This window comes from Gymnoscopelus microlampas (genome assembly GCF_963454915.1).
Source record: "Gymnoscopelus microlampas genome assembly, chromosome: 18".
NCBI classification, from domain to species: Eukaryota; Metazoa; Chordata; class Actinopteri; order Myctophiformes; family Myctophidae; genus Gymnoscopelus; species Gymnoscopelus microlampas.
The window spans coordinates 8165154-8191119 of NC_139955.1; the positions used below are offsets into that span (position 1 = coordinate 8165154).

The 25966-nt window shown below is 40.3% G+C and overlaps 1 protein-coding gene across 8 annotated transcripts in view; it reads left to right on the forward strand.

Moving 5' to 3' along the window:
• The window catches only part of LOC311065570 (uncharacterized protein), a 108527-nt gene extending 83793 nt beyond the window's left edge, over positions 1-24734 (forward strand). For 4 of the 8 annotated variants that reach the window (XR_014602848.1, XR_014602849.1, XR_014602850.1 and 1 more), the window contains 3 exons: positions 23939-23984; positions 24289-24379; positions 24516-24734. Coding sequence is in view for 2 of the 8 variants with exons in the window: in XM_084085983.1 (XP_083942109.1) it covers positions 22526-22552; positions 23693-23743; positions 24289-24379; positions 24516-24643 (297 nt within the window). In the remaining 6 variants the exon portion in view is untranslated. Of the gene's footprint in view, positions 1-22040; positions 22152-22501; positions 22553-23692; positions 23744-23936; positions 23985-24288; positions 24380-24515 lie in introns of those variants that run through there. The other 4 variants (XR_014602852.1, XR_014602853.1, XM_084085983.1 and 1 more) reach the window with 4 other exon arrangements.
• Positions 24735-25966: the final 1232 nt, after the last annotated feature.

Sequence of the window (25966 nt, forward strand, 5' to 3'; positions counted from 1 at the left end):
TAGCGATTTGTAGAATAAACACTAAAACGTGCACGGCCGCTGCTTTCTCTGTGCGGCTGGTTGGCTTGTCATTGAAGATTAACGACATACTGCTTTGATCTGTGGTTTCCATACATTCAGTACTTTTGTTTGTGGTACTTTTAAAACATTTTGAGGCCAAGCCTGTTTGTACTTCTAAAGTTTATGCTCTAGGTTGGCTGTAGTACACCTCTTCATTGTGATAATTATACTTTTTGTTCACTACTGACATATACGCACACGCATGTAGACTCACAGTTAAGCCCCAGTAGTATATCACTTTAATCCTCGCACTGCCATTTGGAGGTTCACAAAAGGGAGAAGAGAGTACAGGATTTGGGTACTGGTGCCGCCCACACACACACAGGCAGAAAACTCCCCAGTAATAAATCACTGCTATAATGTGTTTAACTGAATAGTCTCATGTTTTATCTTATATAGATTGTAACGTGGGGGTTCATAAACATTGGCATTTTCAGTGAGAATCATAAGTGCCACATCCAGCCGTTTTGTTACAGATTACTGCGGAAGACCAGTTGTGTAAGAAATACTGTGCCATTCACTAGGGAGTGGTCAAACGCTGTTTGTACAGAAGTAATAGCAGTACCATAGTCCCCTGCTGTGTTAGATTCCTAAAAGAAAAAGGTGACATGGCGGAAATTGCTGAGCTGAAGAAAAGGCTTCTCAGATTACAAATACAACAAGTAGAACAGCAGCTTAGTACGACCAAAAAGAATGCCAAAAAGAATGTGCCTGCTCTTAACGTAGTGCCTACACAGCCTGTGATGCCGGTGGCACCCACACCCACCTCCGGACAGCCGGTACAGTCCACACACATGTTTTCATTTGAGCAAATGCAACAAATGTTGGAAATGCAACAAAATTGGGTACAACAGCGGAATAACACTTATCAGCAGGGGGACTATAGAAGAGGTTATAGGGGTCCCCGTGACATGTCCCAAGTCAGATGTTTTAACTGCAATGGTATGGGGCACTTCGCCCGTGATTGCATACAACCCAGAAGGGAGCAAACACACGGTGGTCAGAGCCAGCAAAATTTTTAGATGAGGCAGAATGGAACAGACCAGTTATAGGGGTGTTAAGGCAGGGGGAGGAAGGTTACAGGGTTAAGCAGGACCAGCATAGAAGGCAGAGAAAAGTGATTAGAAGAGAGTATGACAGAGTAGGAGAGAGGTCAGAGTGCATGCACGCACGGACACACACAACACACAGTTGCTTAAGTGGCAGTACACATACGAAACCATACGCACGACAACAGCATGTCACACACATGAAGCAAAACTTTTTGGGGAATAAATGTTAATAATGTTATAACTGCTAAACTGCCCCACTATAATAACTGCTATTTTTCAAAGTAAATAACCCGAATGCTGAGGATAATTGCGTTCACATCCGAGGGGTCCACGAGGTTTATGGTCTGGACAATTTGCCTTTTCACATGAAGTGACACTGTCTGCAGCTCTTGGACGTGATATTACAGGCGGGAAGGGGTCAGTCTATGCGACCTGGGATATAAACAATGCACATGCGACACGTGCAGGAGAAGGAACTGTATCGACTGGGCATTTGGGGGTGCTCTGGAAAACATAAACTGTTTACATGTGTACATTTGTCTTCTGGCAGGAGGAGGAGTGCTGCCACGTGACCATTTACCGAGCCACTGGAAGATGTCAAACCAGGCTCTCTGGCCCAAGCATGTGAAAGCAAATTTTCCTCTGGCAAGTTGGTAATTAAATTATTGAATGGCCAAAGTAGGGCAGAGTGCACCTTTAGTTGTATGTTTAGAAAAAAAACAAGAAAAAACACATTTTTTTTTTGTTTTTTAAGGGGGAGAGAGACAAGTAGCCTACTGATGTATTATGTTTTTAACATTAAAGTCCACAGAACAGAATGGAAAAACTCTCCTGCAACCACACTGTAGAATATGACCATTAGCAGATACATTGTTGTACAGAGAAAACTCACACTGTACACAACTATACACTGACTGGCACCCTGACCAAAGATTACAAGTGAGGTAGTAGTTAAAAAAGTAAAAGGAAGTGTGCATGTACGCTCAGGGTTTAGTGCACGATGAGTCAGCTAGATGGGAGGTCAAGTGAGTCAGCTAGATGGGAGGTCAAGTGGAGGTTATGAACAGACAGAGTAGTTTAGTTTAGTGTATTTCTATTAAAAGTTCAGAATTAAAAGAGTACTAAATCAACGGAGTATAGTATGGAATAGATTAGACGTGTTTAAATATTTCTTAAATGTTGGAAAGGAGTTTGAAGACTTAAATGGCATCTAGTAAGTTCAATAAGTAAGTGCGGAATGTGAGGTTTAGAAATATGACAAAAAGTGGAATTAAAATCCTATAAAATGGCCTTGTAGGGTAGGAGGGAATATCAGAAGTAATGAAATAAAATGTATAATAAGTATAAGGATTGGGTTGTTTACATTTTTAAATTTGAATATAAAAAGTAGGTTTGAAAACATGTACCTTATTAGCGATAATGAATAGTTAAAAAAAAGAGGTGCAGTGGGCTCATAACTATTTGAGTATGATATCATTCTAAAATATATATATCCTACTATAATTCTAGTAACCTCTGTCTGTCTTTAGTGGTGTCACAACCCGGTTCTCCTCACTGGCTGGACCAATTGCTCTGATTTTGCCCACAGTCATTGACCATTACCATCTGAACTTAACTGTGAAGCTCGTTTTTCAATTTCATCAAATCTCAGCTTCTTATTAGCGTTTATGTGTCAAACAATGTCGCCTCCCGGGTTGCCAGATCATGTGTGCATATCCCCCCACGGATATGCGTCGACCGGGTATGGTCTAGTATATATAATAATAATAAAAAATAAGAACGAGGAATGTTGTTAACAAGTGGCAGATGGCGCAGCGTATGTTTAGTTGAGAGTGAATACAGGCTAAAAATAATTTAGTCAGATATGATGGAGGTGTAGCAGCCCAAAACAATATTACAATAGTGTCAGTAATTCAAAGGTGGGGGGGAGCATTGCGATTGTATTAACTGTTGTACAGTCATCTGTTAACTTAAGTGACTGATCATTCCCCAGTTGAACTAACCACAGATCGAAAAAGTCACAAACCAGCGATTTTCAGGTCTAAAAGGGGGACGCCCCTGAATAATAAAAATGTGTAGAAAATGTATTACAAAGTTTACGGAACCTAATTGCATTGAGGGCCTCTATTTTTAACAGACACAGGAAACGGACAGGAGACCTACCCAGAAGCCCAGCAATATTCTGTGTTTGATGTATTTGCTTTATGAAATGCTTGATTTATTTACCAGGTCGGCCTACAGGAGGTTTTGTCTGTCTGTCTGTCTGTCTGTCTGTCTGTCTGTCTGTCTGTCTGTCTATCTTTTTCTTCCCCAGCCAGTCAGCAAAGGGGGACACTGGGGCAGTTTGGGTCTTTTGGGGTTCTGGCTGTTCGCAGTGGCATGGGAGTATGTGTGCTTTAATTACAATTTTTTTTCATTGCAGTACCAACAGACCTTTGACCTGCTTACTGTAAAAGCAGGGGGGAATGTGTACGGTGTTGCTTAACCACTTTTTAATTCCAGATGTGTCTACTAACGTAACCTCTCTATTAGCTCACTCCAAGGCCGTTCTTGACTCATTGACCCCACCACCAGAAGGCTACGACCCCTGGGGTTGGTTCTCCTCATGGGGCTCTTCCTGGATGGTTTGGGTGGCCAGTGGGATACTTCCCATTCGTATCCACTGTTGTGTAAACCACTCACTAGCTAGCATCCCCTCACATGACTCCACTGCCCGACAACTTGCTCTGACTAAGGTATCGACCTATGACTCTGACTTTGATCCAGCCAACCTTAGAGGGTTGCCTAGAGACTTGAGAAGCCTCATACCACATGACGGACAGTACATATACAGACCCATAATGACGTGCATGACATTTATCCTAGCCCAGACACACATGACGACCCATTTGCAACTTGTGACATAACACTGTAAATCTAGGTGGACTAGGTCCTTCTAATTTCCCTTTTTAGATTACACCTTCCAAAGGGAAGGTGTAAAAGGGGGACTGTTAGGAAAATTAGATTTCAAGTCTAGAAGTTTAAGGAATGTGTCTGTAGAAAACTGCATAAATGGAGGAATTTAGAAGAGTAAAAAGCTCCTGTTTATATCCTGCTGTTTAAACATATAACTGCTTTAAGTTCAGTCACTGAAGCCACACAGTGGTATATAGACTATTATACTGTGTACTGTATATATACCGTATATTTTAATCATTAGTATGACTAAAGGTGTTAAGTTTTAGCTTAACTATGTCATTATAACCTTATTCAAAGAAAATGTGTTTACCAAGGAGGAGAGGAGATCATAGTGAGAGAGGCCCTGTCTTTCCCTCTCTCTCATTTACTCCCTTTTTGAAAGGAATGTTTCACTGAAAATACAGGCACTAGGGATGCCTCAAAAGTAATATTAGGTCATAACAATTGTATATTCTTGTTGTAATACTCTTATAGTAATATACTAAGAGCTTTAATATGGATATCAAAATGACATAAAATTACACAGCAGAAGTCAGAGTGTTAGTTCCCAGCGAGGAAATAGAAAACTAAAAATGCCATATACCTTGGCCAAATTATAATAGACAAAGGGTTCATAGACGCTTATCGCAATCAAAAGTAAGGGAGTGTAGGACCATCGAAGGGAGTTGAAGGAGTCCTGAGGCCTGTGACGGGGAAGGTGTGGAGTCAGCGTGAGAACTGCAGGAAGCCTCGTCCTCCGAAGCCAACATCAAGATCTAATTGATAATGTTTTTATGATGTAACGCTGGAATAGGGAAAGGATGCTTCAGTGCAGAAATATCGCCCTGTCTCTAGCATCATTACTCTGTGATGAGGGAGAGATTTTTGTATCCAGCGCGCTGTTATTTGATTGGTATTGTATCTTTAGTGTTTGTTTGATAATTCATTCTAATAGTTTCATAGGCTCAGAAATAATTGTAAACTTAGTTTAAGGATAATAAATGATTTGATCTTACAAATTGTAAATCTCCTGTCACTTTATTTAAGGGTGTTTAACGTCTCCCCATTTCACAGAACCTCTGAACTTGCACCTTGGTTATTTCTTAAGTATTTTAACTTTATCTCTTATGGTGTGAAGGTACAGATAAATCATTTCATTGCTTAAGCTCTCTGTTCCTATTGGCTGGGCTTTAAACAGCCATAACTCCAGTTCCCAGTATGTTAAATGCTTAAAAATATGTAGGTGGTCTTACGGGACAGGCTTTAATTGCTGAAGCCCCACCCGCTCTGATTTCATACTGGCTGGGATTTAAACAGTCATAACTCCAGTTCCCAGAATGCTACAGGCTCCAAACTTGGTGGGTGGTCCCACAGACATCCTATTTAATCAAAAATTACCACTTTCTGGTTTTCCTTCCTACTTCCGGTTTGTCAGATTGCCTTGAAACTTCACCCACACACTCTCTGAGGGGAGTGCAATGTGGAGTTCAATGGTGCAACCTGGAAGTGATATGTCCACTTCCGGTTTTACCAGGTAGTGGTCATAGACCCCTACCTCCCGAACACAAGGTCGCACAGGTATGACAGTGAACCTGGGTGCTGAAAGTGCATCACTGCTTTGTTATAGCAGTGTTTAACACTTCAAATGGCCATACTTTGGTGTCCATTGCTCTTATCAGCGCAACATAGGACTAGGTTTGAAGGCCGCATAGCGTCCTGAAAATCTGGTTTAAGAAAGAGGCAAACATTTCAAAAAAAGATGATCTACAAGCCCAGTGTTGTGCCTGAACGCGTTCAATGAACGATCGTTCATGAACTCGTTCATATTTTGGGCGAACGTGAACTGAACGTACTGTATATCCGCTAGATGAACGTTATCGTGAACGCGTTCATTCTGGCGTTTGTGAACGGCGTTCTCTCACAGTTTAACTTCGTTCAAGAGTGTCCCAAATTTCCAAGGTTACATCGGTTTGTCATGTTGTATTTCATCCTATTCTGTGTTTCCGAGGCGTCTTGAACGCAACATCAGCCAAAAAAAGAGAAAAGCAAGGCGGTGTCTAAACATTCATCTGCGCAGCGCGGAGTCCGACTCCGAGTGAACAGTCTCATTGCAGCGACAGCTAGTGAGCAGCACAGACAGTTACGGCCACTCGGCCAGGGCGAAGAGCTGACACTTTATCCGCTCTGCGAAGCTTATTTCCCCGCCACAAGCATTTGGAAGTTGACTTGTGTCTCTTCCAAAGTATCGGTGTTGTTTCCTTGGCTTCACTGCCGACAAAATTAACTTGAAGCTGGGCTGAATTAATAAGTAAACACCGCGGAACGGCGAGATGAGTTTGGGATGTCACAACAACATGTCCGTGGCTGATGAGTCGTAGCACCGTAGCCTACAGCCGACTTTAGGACGGTAGCCCCGGCCCCCGAACCTCTGAATGAACGTATTGTAGTCTGGACGTCCAACCCGACTTTATTTTGGGATTAAAAGTGGACTTCTGCACCTGGCTTTTGATGTTAACAGTGTCATACACTCACTTTGACAAGCCCCCAGCCGCCCCCCCCAAGATTAATGAAAATCTTTAGAAAATAGCAGATCTACAAGCTCACTGTGTTGCACCGTGACCTGTTGTGAGCTTGTAGATCGGCTATTTTCCAATATCCAAAACTTAAATAGGGCTGAAGTGATACATGTATTTGTAAAATCTACAAAGTAACTAGTAACTCAAGTTTTCAAATAATTAAAAATAAGTACAATATTTTCCTCTGAGATGTAGAGTAGAAGTAAGTAAGTACTGAAAACTGCTAATACTCTAGTAAAGTAAAAGTACCTCAAAATTGTACTTAAGTACAGTACTTGAATAAATGTGCTTAGTTACTTTACACCACTGGAAATAATAAATATAGGGTGCTTTGTGTATGTACACCAGAGAGGATATAATGTATAAGAAAATTAAATAAATAACATTGGTTTTATAATGTATTGGATAAATAATAAAAGTATAGTAATAATAATAAATAATATATTTGGATGCATCCTGCTCCATATACAATACAATGCACTGCTTTTCAGTTCATCATTCAAGTTTGAGACAATAAAAAATATGCGATTAATATGCGATTAATCGCGCGATTAACTACACAAATCATACGATTAATCGCGATTAAAAATTTTAATCGCCTGACAGCACTAATATATATTGAAAAAAAAGAACGAAAAAGAACTGAACTAGTTCATTTTTTGAACCATGAACTTTAGTTCAAAATTTTGAATTATGAACTGAACTTTGAACTAGTTCATTTTAAAATTTGTGAACTGAACTTTGAACTAGTTCATATTTTAAGTGAACTTTCCCAACACTGTACAAGCCCACAACACCTCACGTTGTGAGGCGTTGCGAGGAGCTGGGAGCGTGTAGATCTTCTATTTTTTTTTTTTTTATCTGTGGAGTCAAACAAAATGTCATGCCTGAACTCCTACAATTCCAAATGCTTATCAGGGTCCCCAGTTCAAATATGATTATTGTGGGGGGTCTAAGGCCTGGAAAGGTTGAAAACCACTGATATAGAGATACAAATGTCAACATATAAGGGTCTGTGGCACAACACATATCAAACTGGGGGTCCTTGATACTGAGAAAAGGTTGACAATTGCGGAACTAAACTATACTGGAACCCCAATCCACATTGTAAAATCCTCTGTGTTTATTTAACTCTTGAGAATCTACGAATAAAACCGAATGGACCCTCCTTTTTGACCGCTAGTGGTCCCTGAGCCTGACGTGGAAAGACAGTGGCTTAACCGTGAAGACATCACATTATAGACATATTTTGCCTATTAATCACTCACTCTGCGATTACTTAAAGGTAGATTAACACGATGGTTAACTTGAAAAAGTGATGACACAGATCACTGTATCAGAACGGCCCGGGAGCTGAGTGGATCCACGACAGCCACGGATTATGCGATAAACAAGTGTTTTTATTGTTGTAGCCTAAGTATGTATCTTGTTTTTGTTTTGTTTTTTTTATTTTTGTTTTATTCATGAGGCATCCATGTATACTGGCATACTTGTATTGCTGTTATATTGCTAATATGACGAATAAAAACTATTGATAACAAAAACAAATATTATGTTGTGTTGCTAACTTGCTGAATACAGTGGATTCATGTTTTGAATCCTTATGGGTCTGGGATGTTATTGTGTACAACAACTGTGCAATGGCAGGCTAGCTGCAGCAGGCTAACTGGCCAAGACAGACCCATCTAATGCATCACAGAACATACATTAATCCCTAATCAGTGACTGCAATAACAACCCGATTTAATATTTCATATGATTTTAAATATATTAAGCATAGTTTCTTATATAACAGTCTGAGGAAAAGAGCTCTGAACACCTGGGTACGGAAGCTAGCTCGTTAACATTTTACTATTTATTACGCTATTTTATCTGTACCGTTATTTAACATGAAAATGCAACGCTTGTGGTCATGGGTCATGGAGTGTTTTAGTCAATATATTGGATTATTCTGTACATCCATCTGTGTGTAAAACACACACACACACACACACACACACACACACACACACACACACACACACACACACACACACACACACACACACACACTGTGTGTTAGCCTGGTTCCAGACGAATCTGCCTTTGCAAAATCGCATCGCACTTTTAGCCCTCGGCAGATTACGTCTGGGATTGCACAGGGAGTTGAGCTGCCCCAGTCGCTGCGTTTCCGAACCAATCAGCGGATGCTAGGGGCGGGATCATCCAATCACCTGCCTAGTAGCTTGAAAAAAAAGAAAAAACGTCTGTCATCGATTCTGCCTACGGAGTCTCAGACGGAGGTACGCTGTGAAACGAAAGTGTATCGCAAGCTTCTTCCATTTGACGGTGTCAGGTTAACTGTGTGTAACACTGTGACTACACAGTGTGACACTATAAGGACACTAACATAATCCACTATTTACCAGGGGAATGGGATTATTAATGTATTTATATACCCATTTAGAATGGGTATATATTAACAAAAGCTTGTGACTAAATAGTAATTGGACGCATTGGAACAAATGCTTCTTTTTTCTGCATGTCGTTAAAAGTAACGGTTTTGGAGTTACAAGGTTTTCCAAGCGACAGCGAAGATGAGAGATTCCATATGAATCAGAACCTTTGTGATTGGACATCCTTGATCCGTTCCCTAGGGACCAACCTCCATGGGGGTGGGGAAAAAAATAGATGGAACCTTTTATCATGATAGCTTTGTTCATGTTTTGTACTTACACATTGAAATACCCAGTCCCACTCCATCTTTAAACATTAATACGTTCTGTAATGTGTGCGGCAGGGGGACAAAAGTATGCGTTAACCCACACAAAACCCAGCGTCCCATATTCTGTGGCGAAGATTCTGTGAAAATAGGGGCGACGAAAAAACAATGTTGCAATTGATCCAATGTAGTCATTATTTAGTCACAGGCTCTTGTAAATAACATGAGTATTACAATGATACTATAATCATACTAATAACTAATAATTCTCTCTCTCTCTCTCTCTCTCTCTCTCTCTCTCTCTCAGTGACTAGCTGTGTGTGTGTGTGTGTGTGTGTGTGTGTGTGTGTGTGTGTGTGTGTGTGTGTGTGTGTGTGTGTGTCTCTCTCTCTCTCTCTCTCTCTCTCTCTCTCTCTCTCTCTCTCTCTCTCTCTCTCTCTCTCTCTCAGTGACTAGCTGTGTGTCTCTCTCTCTCTCTCTCTCTCTCTCTCTCTCTCTCTCTCTCTCTCTCTCTCTCTCTCTCTCTCTCTCTCTCTCTCCTCCCTCCCTCTCTCTCTCTCTCAGTGTCTGTATCTCTCTCAGAGACTAGCTCTCTCTCTCTCTCTCTCTCTCTCTCTCTGTCTCTCTCTCTCTCTCTCTCTCTCTCTCTCTCTCTCTCTCTCTCTCTCTCTCTCTCCTGCTTTGCATAACAAACAAGGCTTCTGAACTCTTAGATGTGATGTGCTTAACTAGTCCCCTTAGTGGGAATGGTAAATGGTCAGATTGCATACATTTCCTACTTCCTCTGTCCTTAATTGCCCCCCCCCCCTTTTTTTTTAGGGTACCATGCTTTTGATCTCTCTCTCTCTCCAACTCCTCTGTTCAGTGGAGTCAGGAAGGGAGGGAGGGAGGGAGGCAAGAAGGAGAATTCACGCCGCTCTCTAAAGAGCTATCTGGTTTTGATAGCACAAGAACTCACACACGCACACACACACACACACGCACACACACACACACACACACACACACACACACACACACACACACACACACACACACACACACACACACACACACACACACACACACACACACACACACACACACACGTGTGCGCGCTCACACAGCCAAACGCACGCACGCACACACACACGCACGCACGCACGCACGCACGCACGCACGCACGCACGCACGCACGCACGCACGCACGCACGCACGCACACACACACACACACACACACACACACACACACACACACACACACACACACACACACACACACACGGATGACCCGTGCTTGCAAATGGACACACGTGTACAGACGTGCAAATGTGCACATACACTCCTACATCAGCATGTGCACATGAAAACCCTGCGTGCGCTCTTTGTTGTAACGAGCGCAGAATGGCACGTGTGTTACATCACTCAAACGTTACATCTCTTCCTTTCATATGCAAATCATGGACCAATCATGCTGGGCCCCAGGGACCCCCCGGTGGTCCGTCGAGAGGAGTTTAAGGGTCTGTAACTCAGAGAGTGTACGATAGAGCTGGGATCGGGCCAAATGTTTCTGTCCGACCACAGCATAGTGCCCGAGACCGACCAGTGGTGGAAAATAACTAAGTACTTTTACTTAAGTACTGTACTTAAGTACAATTTTGAGGTATTTGTACTTCACTTGAGTATTTCCAATTTCCAATACTTTTACTCCACTACATCTCAGAGGCAACTATTGTACTTTTACTCCACTACAATTATTTGAAAACTTCAGTAACTTGTTACTTTGAAGATTTTTTTTACTATTATTACAAAACATACATTAAATATGTTGTGTATTTGAGTAGTAAACTGCGTGTTATCAGGCCTAGCTGGTTGTAATAAAGTAGAGGAGAAGAGACGTCCGGACCAGGTTCCACATCATTCATTTATTCCATAATAAACAAACAACAGCATCATAGCAACAGCAGAAGGAGCTGAAGCCCCCCCCCAGCCTCACGGCGTGTGAGACAGTACCCTCTAACTAGTCACTTACAGTCACTCTTATACATTGTCGCTCACATTAGAATACAGGCGGGTGGGGGTCAGTGAGAGCCCCCACCAGTTGATCAAGGAGATCTTTGAACATTGGCTGACCTGATTAGCAACTGCATGTCAGGAACAACCACTTCAGCCCTATATACATTTCGGCCATTTGAAAATAGCCGATCTACGAGCTCACAATGCGTCGCATCGCGATGCATTGTGAGCTTGTACATCTGCTATTTTCAAATGATTTCTGCACATTTGAAAACTTGAAATTCCAAAAACTTGGACATTCTGCATAATGAGTACTTTTACTTTTGGTACTTTACGTACATTTTGATACCAATACTTTTGTACTTTTACCCAAGTAAAATTTGAATTCCGGACTTTTACTTGTAACAGAGTATTTCTAAATTGCAGTATTGATACTTTTACTTTAGTAAAACATTTTTTTTTCTAAAAAAAAATTATCCCACGATTTTGTAACCCTATTTTTTACACCCAGTGCCAATTGTCTATGTAATCCTGGGCACTACCTTCCCTCTGCCAACCTAGGGAGGCCAGGGCCGAGCTCATGCCTCCTTCAATGCATGAGAGCCAACTGACCTTCTTGTCACCTGACAGGGGAGAGTTTCCCTGGTTGGACGTAGCGCGTGGAAGGAACACGTTATTCCAACCAGTTCCCTTCCCCTCCATCAGGCGCCCCGGCTGATCAGGGGGAGGCAGTATAGTGACCAGGATTACCACATGTTTTTGTGAGGGTACCTACCTTCTAGCTGTGAGGCGACAGCACTACCGACTGTGCCACCGTGCCCCCTACTTTAGTAAAACATTTGAGTACTTTTTCCACCACTGAGACCGACTAGGATCTGACCATTAATTATTAATATTCGTCCGACCCGAGCCTGAGCCAACGCAATTATTATTACAATTAATGTTAATGTCACAGCATGCCTGTTTACCCCAATTGAACTTGTGGGGGCTTGAAAATTATCATGAAAAGGCATCGTTTTTGGTAGATTGTTACAGACTATACATGCTGTTATCATAATAACAAATGTATAGTCTATAACCGAAAGTTTGATGAAATACATTGCAGTGGATGGAGCCGGCTGGACCAGCTCATGTACAAAAATTATTTCTGAACGATTGCGAACTTTGTCATATAATCGGTTCAGGAATATAAAAGAAGACATATCACATGTTGTTTTCTAATCACTTGCTTTTTGATGTGCATGGCACATCATTTTTATTGAGGCATCTGCCCCAAGTTCTCCCACACAACTATCCTTCTCCGTTCTCTACACTGGCTCCCCGTAGCAGCTCGGATCCAGTTTAAAACCCTGGTGCTAGCCTATAGGGCAGTGAAAGGAACAGCTCCTTCCTACCTCCGGGCTATGGTTGATGCCTACACCCCTGCCCGACCACTTCGGTCTGCCACCTCGGGGCGACTGATTGCCTCGTCACTCAAGGGTCCTTCTGGTCGATCGACACGGTCACAACTTTTTTCTGTTCTGGCCCCACAGTGGTGGAATGAACTTCCCACTGAAGTCAGGACAGCAGAGTCACTGCCCATCTTTCGCCGCAGGCTGAAAACCCACCTCTTCAGGAAACACTACCCTTCCTCTTTGTCTGGCTTACTTGTTGTTAACTAGTTGTACAAACTCTTGTTTTACTGTTGTACTGTTTTATTGGATCTTGTTTAGTCGATACACTTTTTGTATTAGCTCGTGCTCATCTGATTTTGCTATTTTGTCTCATCTGTTTAAGAAAGTAGGTAGCTGATATATAGCACTTTTACCTTAGCGCTAGGTATACTCTTGGTTGCTTGTTTTTGCAGGAAATGCACTTAAGACTTCTGGTGATTAGTAGTTTCGTTCCCTACCTATGTTGAATGCACTTATTGTAAGTCGCTTTGCATAAAAGCGTCTGCTAAATGACTGTAATGTAATGTAATGTAATGTAATGCATCTAAATCGTTTCTGTCTCAGAGGTTTCGCAAGATTTGGCTGCTAGACAGGAAATGTTGGCCATTCAGAAACATAGGCCTACTGTGTGCTCTTTAGATACCTCTATAAAATTATACAGTGTACAGTGGACACCTGTTCACCTTTGCCTGGCAGTCTCTGAAAGTTACCTATCATTACCCACCATATCCTTAGGTTGTGAAAGGTTGGGGGTGTGGTTATCCTTGGGGGCGTGTTTTGACATTTTCATTGTTGTAATACAGTAGGTGGACAGTAGGTGGCAGAAGAGAGCTAAAATGTTTAAAGAGGAAAGCAAATAGTCTAGACTACTCTAGGCTTGTGTCTTGTCATGTCATTATAGGCAGGGTTGGGAGGGTAAGGAATCCCCTACATTTACAAGTTACTTGCTAAAAAATGTAGTCAGTAACGTAATCCTGTTTACTCCATTTAAAAAGTAACTACTAGATACTTTCAGTTACTTTTGGATTACTTCTAAGCAAAACTCTATTTAATTAGATAATACAAGTTTTACCATTGATAGAGAAGAATGTTGAGCCTATGAAATTAAGATAAGTATAACAGAAATATGGTTAAGGTCATTTAATTGTTAAGAATTTGACTTCTCTGAACAGTTACATTACTGTAGAGTCATTGTGTCAACATAACAGATCATAATAAAATGCATCTTGACCTACAGTACCATTTTGATTGTTTGACAACCAACACTAGCTCATTTTAAATAACACAACCGTCCCTATGGGATCTAAACTCCATCCATGTGTGGTCAAAGTGGCAAATAAAATCTCTTTTTGACATTCCTGGCTGACACTCATTTAGCATGGCATGACATTTATACCGTAGGCTACTCTTTAAATAGAAATCCTCATTTTATTTGACCTTTACAAAAAAGAAATAAAACCTAATAAAATGCATATCCTTTAATAAAAAGACACTAAAAGCCTTTAGTTTACAGCCTATATTCCCTAAGGCTATACAAAGGCTAGATCAAGTAAATAGAATAGACAGGTTAGCATGCCTTTACAGCCTCTGTTCCCTTCCCTAAGGCTATACATATAGGCTAGATAAAATACATAAAATTACAGGCACAGCCTTTATTCCCTAGAGGCTATACATAGGCTAGATAAAATAAATAGAATTACAGGCACAGCCTATATTCCCTAAGGCTATACATAGGCTAGATCAAATAAATAAAATTACAGGCACAAACTATATTCCATATAGGCTATACATAGGCTAGATAAAATAAATAAAATTACAGGCACAGACTATATTCCCTAAGGCTATACATAGGCTAGATAAAATAAATAAAATTACAGGCACAGACTATATTCCCTAAGGCTATACATAGACTAGATAAAATAAATAGAATATACCAAGTTACTATCAGAACCTAGTAACAATCAGAACCAAAGAAAGACACTTTAATAGATTATAGTCCCTTTAACCAAACCATCTGATCAGTTTATGGTTAAGAGTAAAGGCTTTTATGCAGGAACATCACTGCAAAGAGGACGAAAAAGAGAGCCACGAATAACATCTGAAAGAGAGTCAATCAAAAGTAAGCTGTGGGCAGTGCACAGTGCTGTATTTCCGAACGCACCCTTTCTGAAGTTGCTTGTAAATAATGGTAGAATGGTTGTGAGCTTGTAGATCGTCTATTTTCAAATAGCCAACATATATAAATATGCACATTGTTTAATGGACGACATATATAGCTTTGAAGTGCTCATGTGGCCTTTTATAGTCGCTTCTTTTGGGCTTGTTTTCATAGACCTGGTTGCTTATTTCTCTCACAAAGTCTGGAGAGAGAGAGAGAGAGAGAGAGAGAGAGAGAGAGAGAGAGAGAGAGGAGCTGTGTGATCAACAAACACAACAGATCTTCAAGCTGCAATGCTCATGGGAGAGACACATTGTTAGCTTGTAGATCTTGTTATGACCTGATGAGATCAGACATCCCCCTCCTCCACCCCACCCCCCTTCTCAACCCCCTCCCCCACCTCGCCCTCCTGCAGACCCCCCAGACACACTAACAAGAGAGAGAGAGAGGGAGAGAGAGAGGCATCACTACCAGGGGGGTCCTTGGGAGTGTTCCAGGGGGTCCCCAGCAGCTTAACCTTCTCTCCTGTCCATCCCATCGCGCAGCGTTGGAGAGGTCCTAATGACCTCTCCATATGGAATGGAATGGATTTTTTTTTTTTGCTAAGAGGCGTGTGAAGAGGTTCAATTACGTGACTCTCACTCTCAAAGGGTGAGACTTGGCAGCGGGCTCCTGACAAGTAATACTCTGTCTCAAATTGGTCCATGTTCATTGAAGATGTGCGTTGTTGTGCCGTGCGCGGTTTCAATTGTGTATATACTTCGTTTGGCGGGCGGTATTGTGCACCAAAAATAGGTCGCACGGACTGACACAAAGAGATCCATAATCCATAAGTGCGTATAGCGCCTCCCCGAACAAGACTTCATTCAGATTTCTCCGTAATTCACACAAGTATGTTTGTAAATAGCAAGTTGTGACAGTTAAGTTATATCACTAGGCACCAGCAGATCAAAGAATAGTCTACAATTCGAAACGTAAGTGACAGATTTTGGCTGAATTAACTCGCTTTGCGACTCGAGCCCATCTCTCTCGCAGTGGTGTAAAGCAGGGACGTGCTGGCCACTGGGAAATTCGGGAAAATTCCAGAACGGCCGCGCCATTCTTACGGGCCGCCAGACGGCCGGTGGGCCACCCAAGACAACTGCAGCATGTTTTTGTTTTTTTATTGAAAAATTTCGGAAAATCCCAGAGCTGAATTTTGGTCCCAGCACGCCCCTGGTGTAAAGTAACTAAGTACATTTACTCAAGTACTGTCGGCCTACTTAAGTACAACGTTGAGGTAATTTTACTTTACTGAAGTATTTCCAATTTTCAATACTTTGAACTACTCCACTATCTCAGTGGCAAATATTGTACTTTTTACTCCACTATAATTATTTGAAAACTTTAGTTAGTAGCCAACTTTGTAGATGTTGGTTATTATCACAAAACACACTTCCGCCCTATCTACATTTCGGCCATTTGAAAATAGCCGATCTACAAGCTCACAGCCCCTGCCTCCTGATTCCTGAAGAAGAACTGTGGCTGTTTTAGATTGTTGAAAAAGCCACAATATTAGTTAAACTCATTAACCACTTCAGCCTTATATAAACGTGGTCTATTTTAAAAATAGCAGAACTAAGCTACATGTTGTGAGCTTGTAGATCTGCTATTTTCAATTTTGACATAACATCTACAAAAGTAGCAGATCTACAAGCTGTGCATGTGTGTAGGCCTACTTTCTGTGCGAACTGTTAATAAACTATTCAATCAAACTATCTGTGTGTGTGTGTCTGTGTGCCTCTTATTATTAAAGATAAGCTCTATGGACGTGTTTAATCTTGTGCCATTATAGCCTACTGTAAGCAGCTCTAAATCCACGCTCATCAGCAACCAACACATTACACGTTAATTTACATGTAAGGTCACAACATGTTTTGTTTATAAAGTACCGCCATGTCCATTGACGTCATTATTTATCTCATGGGTAAATGACATGGATGGAGGTCATTAGTTTCCAAAGTGCTTCCAATCTGTGTGTGTGTGTCTGTGCGCTCAGAAACGTTTGATGGTGGAAAGTAACTAAGTACTTTTATTCCATCCCCCCCTTGGCTGATTGAGACGGTGGACAAACTCGTTCTGGGAGAACAATGGCTATCATGGCCACGGTCATTACCTGCCTGTAGTCCAGGGGCCAACACTGATATTTTCACAAATTGGTACCACCTGAGGTGGCCGTAAAGTTTTTGTATTTTTGTATTCCTACATGTCTCTAGTTTATATTTTGGTATGATACATCTTCCAATTCAGTAGCTTAATGGCAGTTATCACTACCTACCGGCTAATGTACCCGGTAGGAGACACAAAGTAGAATCTTTGTGTCTCCTACCGGAAATACACCCGGGCATCAAATTATTGCGACAAAAAACAAAATATATCCATGTATTAAAGGCTTCATGGGGTGTGCAATTGATAACTTCTCAGATTTTTGGTGTTTGCAAAAAGACTGCTTTCCATAAGCTTGTAAAAGTTGACCCTCCTTCGGTCTAGGGTGGTCATAGCTGAATGGAGAGTCCCCCTGGGAAACTTAAAGGAGGAGTTCACCCAAAAAATGATTTATTTTCTATCAATTGCACACCCCATGAAGCCTTGAATACATGGATATATTTTGTTTTTTGTCTGAATAATTTGATGCCCGGGTGTATTTCCGGTAGGAGACACAAAGATTCTACTTTGTGTCTCCTACCGGATACATTAGCCGGTTTAGAGTGATTACTGTCATTAAGCTACTGAAATGGAAGATGTATCATACCAAAATATAAACTAGAGACATGTAGGAATACAGAAATACCAAAAATGTACGGCCACCTTAGGTGGTACCAAAATCTGCCTTGGCCCCTGGACTACTGGCCATGAAGACCAGAGAGCCGACTGAATGTGTGTCGCTAACAGTGCTGCCATGTCTGCTTATTATAAGCGACCTTGTTTTAAATTAAGTTGTTAAGTTGCTTGTAAATATTGGTAGTTGTGGGTTGCTTTTTTATTTTGATGTGATCTTGTAAATCGGCTATTTTCAAATAGCCCGATGCCTATAGGTTTAAAGTACTCGTGTTGGCCTACTGTATAATAGCGGTAACCAGACATTTCGCCCTAAATCCATTTCGCCCGTGTTTTTGAGCGGACATTTCGCCCACCCCCAGACATTTCGCCCAGACATTTCGCCCACCCCAGACGTTTTTCCCAGACATTTCGCCCACCCCTTGACATTTCGCCCAGACATTTCGCCCGACATTCATTATAAATATATAATCAATCAGTTGTGCGAGATTCATTATAAATGGCTTTATTTAAGAGGGGAATTTTCAGTCATCCGCGGACTACTTTTTTTTGCCGATAAAGTATAGTTTTGGACCATGACGGAGGCGCGCCGACTCAGCAGACCTTGAGGCTGAGGAGTTGCGCCCGAGCGCCTCCAGGCGCGAGTGCCCGCAACGACCAGCCGATGGTCCTGCTAGTCGACTACGCGCCGTCCGAGTTATGTACCGATAGGGACAGAATCGTAAATATTTTTCGTGGGGACTGCGTTTGCCCCACTGACTGCACTGACACACACACAAACACACACACACACACACACACACACACACACACACACACACACACACACACACACACACACACACACACACACAGAGAGAGAGAGAGCTTTTATCTAACCCTAACCCTCTCTCATTCTCGCACACAAACGGCCAGCTAGCTTCACTATCTATGGGCGAAATGTCTGGGCGAAATGTCCACGAAAATGGGCGAAATGTCTGGGCGAAATGTCCGAACTGCGGAATGGGCGAAATGACTGGTATTCTATAATAGCCACTTCTTTTGGGCTTGTTTTCATAGACCTGTTCGCTTTTTTCTCTCGCAAAATATGGCAACTTTGGTCGCGACTGAGAGAGAGAAAAATAATATCCTCTGTGGAAGTGTTTGTGCGCCTCTCCCTGTGAAAATTATGTTTGTCATTTGCATTCTATGCAGTCCATCTTCTGTGGACTTAAATAAAAAAAAAGAAAGAGGCTTGTGTCTTGTTATGTCATTATACATTATAGAAGGTATATGGCTATTTATGAATTGATTAATTTAAGTAAATGCATTGATTCATTGTAGGCCTACAGTGTTGCAAAAATGTTTAATCATAAGGGAAATCTTAAGATGCACATGAGGACTCATACAGGGGAAAAGCCCTTTAGTTGTCACATGTGTAGCAAAGGCTTTAGTCGATTGAGAAATCTAAAAACACACATGATGACTCATACAGGGGAAAAGCCCTTTACTTGTCAAATTCGTAGCAAAGGCTTTAGTCACAAAAGACACATTAGCACTCATACAGATGAAAATCCATTTACATGTTCAGTTTGCAGCAAAGACTTTAACGTAAAACGTAATCTAAAAGCACACATGATGATTCATACAGGGGAATGGCCATTCTCTTGTTCAGTTTGTAGCAAAGGCTTTAGTGTAAAACGTAGTCTAGAAAATCACTTAAGGACTCATAAAGGGGAAAAGACATTCTCTTGTTCAATTTGTAGCAAAGGCTATAGTGTAAAAGGTAGTCTAAAAAAACATATGAGGACTCAGGTGTCAAGCCATTTAGGCTACTTGTTCAGTTTGCAGCAAAGGCTTTCACTTGGGAAGCCTAAAAATACACATGAGGACTCATACACTCATCATAATAAAATCAGTGATTTCATTATTAAACATATACAGTACTACGTAGCCTACTGTTGTTTGAACTGAATTAAAAATGTCCTGTCCTTAGTCCTTAAAAATGCTGGAAGCTGAAGTTGGATATCTATGGACGTGTTTAATCTTGTGCCATTAAACTAAGCATCTCTCTCCTATAGTAGGTAAATGACATGGATGAGGGTCATTAGTTTCCAAAGTGCTTCCAATCTGTGTGTGTCTGTGCGCTCAGAAACGTTTGATGAGTAAGTACTTTTACTCCATCCCCCGCTTGGCTGATTGAGACGGTGGACAAACTCGTTCTGGGAGAACAATGGCTAGCTATTAAAGCCATTGAAGACATGGCCACGGTCATTACCTGCCTGGCCATGATATGCATATGAAAAGAAAAGAAAAACAAATCAAGCTTGTTCAATTGAAGTTCTTTATAGTTTTCAAATAATTGTAGTGGAGCAAAATAACTTACTACACCACTGTTGTTCTTTAAATCTAATTAGTATTATTAAAGATATATTGTAACATCTAAAAAAAAAAAGATTATAAATGTGTGTTTTGTGTAATTTGGCAAAAAGTCGGAGGTCACTTTGTGCGCAGATAAGATGTGGCATTCTGCCATTACATATTGAAACAGGAAGATATACTGTACAGGCATAGCTGAGGAGGATAGAATATGTGAATATTGTCATTTGAATGAGGTGGAGAATGAAATCCATTTTATTTTATTTTGTCCCTTGTATAATGACCTGAGAGATATACTGTTAAAACAAAACTTAAAAAAAACAACGCGGCCGGCCGTTTGAAGATCGCGCATGAATGGACTGTTAACCACTGTATGTAATAGAGTGAATATTTAATTGCGTAGTATTTCTAAAGTGAAGATAATCGGCTAGTATTGCCTGTTGATGACCTGCTCTGAGATCGATTGCTCGATCATGCCTTCCAGTCTGTGTAGGGGGAGCCACAGCCTGAGAGAAGACGTCTGCAATACTATTCTCCCCTGTTTCAGGTAAATATGTGAGGAAACGTTATCCTATGGATACATACTGTTTCATGCTAGGCCTGCACCCTGTGCTTTATGTGTTTTGATGAAGGGATAACGTTATTAGCAGTTGTAGTGCTTACACCGTGATCAGTAAAATAGCCACATGAGCTAAGTTAAGCTAACGTAGCACAAGCTGCGTCTGCACGTTGCTGTCTGTAATGACGTCAGTCACAGAATATGGTTTACACTTGAAAGGGGGATTTGAGAAGATATCTACTGAGAAATGGTTTGGTGGGTGCTAGTATGCACAACTCTAAGAACTGGTGCACTGTTAATAATAGCAATGACCCTGTATTGCACTATAATGTTCCATGTGTATTACATTTCTGTTGGTTAAAACCAAATTACTAATTAATTGGTGGGATGTGCTAATGTATGGAAGAAAAGACAAGAAATAGGAAACGTTGCAATGAGTTTATTGAAGTTGAAAGCGAGTACTAATTCATATTGATGAGAGTTAAAAATGAATGAAAACAGTTAAAAATGGTTAATATTACCTATATATAGTATTTACCTGGGGGTTCTGGATTGGAAGCTACCCAGTGAGCCATAGTCGTTATTTAGACGTTCGTTTTTATTGTAGACCTAAATTAGATGGTGTAGATTTGGTCTATATCTAGACCAAATCTAGCCAATTGAATTTAAACAATTATTCCATACATATTGATTAAAAAAAACAACTGTAAGTTGCATTACTGATCTCCAAATATTGGACAAAAATAATTTGAATAGCCATTGATCAATATACAGTATAGTTTAGATTTAGCCTTGATCTAGACGTTTATATCAAAACTATATATCAACGTTCAAATGTAGACCATTTCTAAACTTTTATTTTTTTATTCATGTTGTTTGAAAATCTTTATTTTAGGGTGCTAACATTAGGTTAATAAATTATTATATATCTCACTATTGTCACTATTGATCAATATACAGTATAGTTTAGATCTAGCCTTGATCTAGACGTTTAAATCAAAACTATATATCAACGTTTAGATTTAGACCATATTTAAACCATTAAATGTATTTCATTTCTTAGTCATGTTGTTTGAAAACGTACATATGTTTAGAAATACTATTACAGCGAAATAATGCAGTTTGCATAATGGTGATAATATGCAAATATATTTTTTAAATATGTATAAATATAACAAATAAAGGCAGTTTGCAATAATGGTGATAGGCTAATATAAAATACAGAGGAACGAGTGAAAGCCAAGCAGTAAACTGCTAACCTCGCATCACTAGACTTTCTAATCTACAGTAAACCGCAGATTGGGTTTGGAGGTCGTTTTGCTTGTTTCTTTCCGGAGACTTGGCAACATTGTTGTTTTGCTTAGCGGTCTCACAAGACGTGGCAACCCCTGGAGTTTCATAACAACACGGAAGTCAGCAACGCGTTCTAAAGGCAAGAGGAAAACTGAACAGAAGAGACTATAAGAACAGAATTGCAAAAAAACATTCATTCTGAACTGCATAGGTGAGTGCTAAAGGATACATTATTTGAAGGAGATGTTTATTTGTGTTGACATGTTTATTGAGTTGATGTTTATTGAGTTAGTTGGTCATGTACAAGTTAGCGTTAGCCAACTAGCTACCAGCTGCTAGCTTCTGCCCAAACAAAGTGCTGGCGTCATGGCTGGCGTTCAATGTTTTTTACTGGTGGACCGTAACGAATTACAATCACTTGAGTTTAAATTCATTTTTTAATACTTTAACAATAAAATAATCGTTTGTTTGTGTAATGTTTAATCTGGAGTTAAAACTTTACAGAACCTTGTGAAATATTTGATTAATGTATTCTTTTTTCTTTCTTTTCTTTTTTTGAAGCAAAACCGACAAAGAGCAATAATAATGGTGCTATCAGATCAAACACCACAGGTAATTATGAATTGAATGTTTCGTGAGTTTTAACTATAACATTATTCACCTTTACTTGAGTTGGGCCATGTGTTGAATATATTGTTTAAATCAGGGGTCTTCAACAGGGGGTCCGGGACCCCTAGGGGTTCCTCAGAGTTACTACAGGGGGTCCGCCAAATCTTTGTGATTTTTACATTAACCACTTCAACCAAGCATCCCTATTCTGAGGAGAACTTTAGCCAAAAATAGCAGATCTACAAGCACACAGCGCTTGTAGATCTGCTATTTTCGGCAAAGAGGTTTGGTGGAGGGGGGGGGGGGGGGGGGGAAGCAGACCAAGTACAGAGTGGGTCAAGTTTACTTAGTATGGACGGTGTGTGTGGTTAAAAGTCTGAAAATACACATTAACATGAATCCAACACTGATGGCAGTGCTGTCAAACAAGTCTATGAAGCTATCAATGAAATCTATGAAAAGATTATATTCTATACAATATATATTGGGGGTCCCTGCTTTATCTCACTCTCAGCCAAGGGTTCCTTGGCCTGAAAACGTTGAAGACCCCTGGTTTAAATCAATCAGTAGCCTATTTACATGTATTTACAGCTCTCTTCTAGGTAATGTCTAGAAGTGGCGAACTGCTGACTTTTGTCACATTTTATCTATATATCTATCTATCTATGTATCTATCTATCTGGCTATTCCACGACAATGACTGCAACTCCTTGCAACTATTTGTGGAGCAGTTACTCTGCTCTCTTCCTTATGATAGTAAGGTCTAGATAATCTGGATGGTAAAGTGCTGAGAATATAGCATCTCCTATCTGTCATATTATTGATAGATGTTTGGATGTGGGTCTATGTCAAAAGCTGTGGAAGGAGGCTAAGGTTATTCCTATAAGTGTTTGACCTGTTTTGAGCAAAATCATGGAAAAGTTGGTGCAATCACGCTTCCCGTGTCCTGCTGCCCTAGCTGTAGAATACAACTCTCGTAGACGTATTTATGATTCTGACGTTTTCGTAGATTGAAAACGTCAGAATCATAAATACGTCTACGAGAGTTGTATTCTACAGAGCTGCTGCCCCACATATTACGTATTTCAACAACAGTACATCTACTCGTAAGAAGGTGTAATTTCAATGTGTTTTCACACCCAGCAGAATATTGAAGCTACACACCGGTCCAAGTCAGATCCTGAACTACACAAGGTAACTTTCAATTGATTGTAGCAGTGAGCAAAATGGGTTGCAATGGGGGTTTTCTCTCCCCTACAGTGAAGCCGTAATCTGGGCCAAGAAAATGTCTTGACTCTACTCCACCTTTCAATTGACTTTAACAGTAATCCTCAATGGTGATGTTGCAAGTATGACATGTAGCCTAATTACCTTGTCTTTCACCAACAGGAAATCTTATCAGAACTCCCTGGAGAAAGTCACAGGATTCCAAAAGGTACATTTTGATAAAGTTTGTAAGTCATCTTACTCTGGCAAAGATTTAATTGGGGAGAGATAATGATGTTGAACTTGAAAACAAGTAATGTTGTTTATTAAGATCTGCACCAGCCAAAGTATAGCCTCAAATTCTAAATCACAGGCAGACAGACAAAAGTAAGAATGGAAGTATTGTTTATCACTTTCCACTGTGTTAATGTATTATTTCTGTTTCATATCAACATAATTGTCTTCATTGCAGGTTGGCAGAGTGTGCCGTTTTTCTTTTTGCAATTTAGCTTTGCGTTTTCTTTTTGTTTCAGACTTTTCACCAATGCCCTGATGAGTCCTTTCTACTTGCATGGACAGCAGGAGAGAGCTTTCAAAAGCACTGCCTTCTATCTGTCATCAATGGTAAAAATAACTTTGTCAGTGCTAGTTATTTGTTAATTGCTTATTCACGTTGTACACGTGTGACTGACATATACTAGATAACCTCTGTAATGTCTACTGTCAGCCTGAGAGTTATTTGTCATTGTTTTGACTGCAGAAGCCGTTCAGAAGACATTCAGAGAGACAATGGAGAACCTGGTCAGCGCTGCCATCTCTGACCACTTCAAGCAGGCGCCTGGTAGAAGTGGTGGAGGGAGTTACAAGAAGAAGAGGGCAACGCCTTGAAGCAAATCCAATGTTATTATTTGATCATTTGGTCTTTTCTAGTTGTTTAACCCAATAGGACAGGGAACGCATCTGTGTCACTTAAGATTTATTAGGCTATTCAAAAAATAGCAGATTACAAGCTCATAGCGCGGAACTCTGTCCGGCGCTATAAGAGCTTGTAGATCTTCTATTTTTTGAAGATTTTTGTAAAAAAAAAAAGTGCAAATCTTTGAATATATGTACACACACACACACACACACACACACACACACACACACACACACACACATTTCTAACTCAAATCTAGGCAAAGCAAAGATTTGAGGAAAAAACATACGTTCAAAGAAATATAGCAGATCAACAAGCTCGTAGCGCGGCACCGTGCTATGAGCTTGTAGATCTGCTATTTTTTAATAGCTCAAGTATAAGATGTGTTAAAGTGTTTAAAATCTAACATGACAGGTCTTAATGGTTTAAAGCATTAAGAGGTGCAAAAATTAAAGAACGATTGTACAAGCTTTGGTATGTTTTTTGTTGCTGAAATATGTATTGTGATTGAACTTACAGTTGAATGGTAGTTATGTTCAGAGTAAATCAATGTTAACATTTTAGATGCAGTTGCCATTGCAGGCTGCCTGGCCTCACTGATGAAGAATAGCATGACATTAGTGTTACACTGCAACCTATTTAATCCCGAAAGATGACAACATAATGTAAACAAATGATCAGAACATCATGGGACTACACTACAAAGGTAAGCAAAAAGGGTTAAATTTGGTCCATCAGGTATTTTTGGCAGAGAACCAGGATCTGCATTAAAATTGAGGTATTTAAATGCATTAATATAGGTTTTGTGTGAATAATCTGATAGATCTTAAAGGTATATAATGCCTACAAATTGTTTAGATGTTATTTAAACATCTGATTTAATTATAAGTATATTAATATCCTTATTAAATAGACGTTTACAGGACGTCTAAACAACGTCTATAGTCTATAATTGGGTTAAAATTAGACGTCTAAATAACGTCTAGGTTAAAATTGGTTTATGACAGGTCTAAAAATGAACGTTTTTTTGACGTCTAGGGTAAGCTTAGACGTTGAACGTCATTTGAACGGTTATATATTTATATCTAGCCGTTCAAACGACGTTGAAACAACGTCTAGGCTAGGTTTAGACGTTGAAAAAACTTTCAATTCTAGACCACTCATAAACCGGATTTAGACTAGACGGCTAGGTGACGTTTAGACGTCATTTAGACGTCTAATAGACCGAAAAATGCTCAGTGGGTATGTTAAAGGACAACTTTATTTTTTTTACAACCAAGGTTTATGTTTTA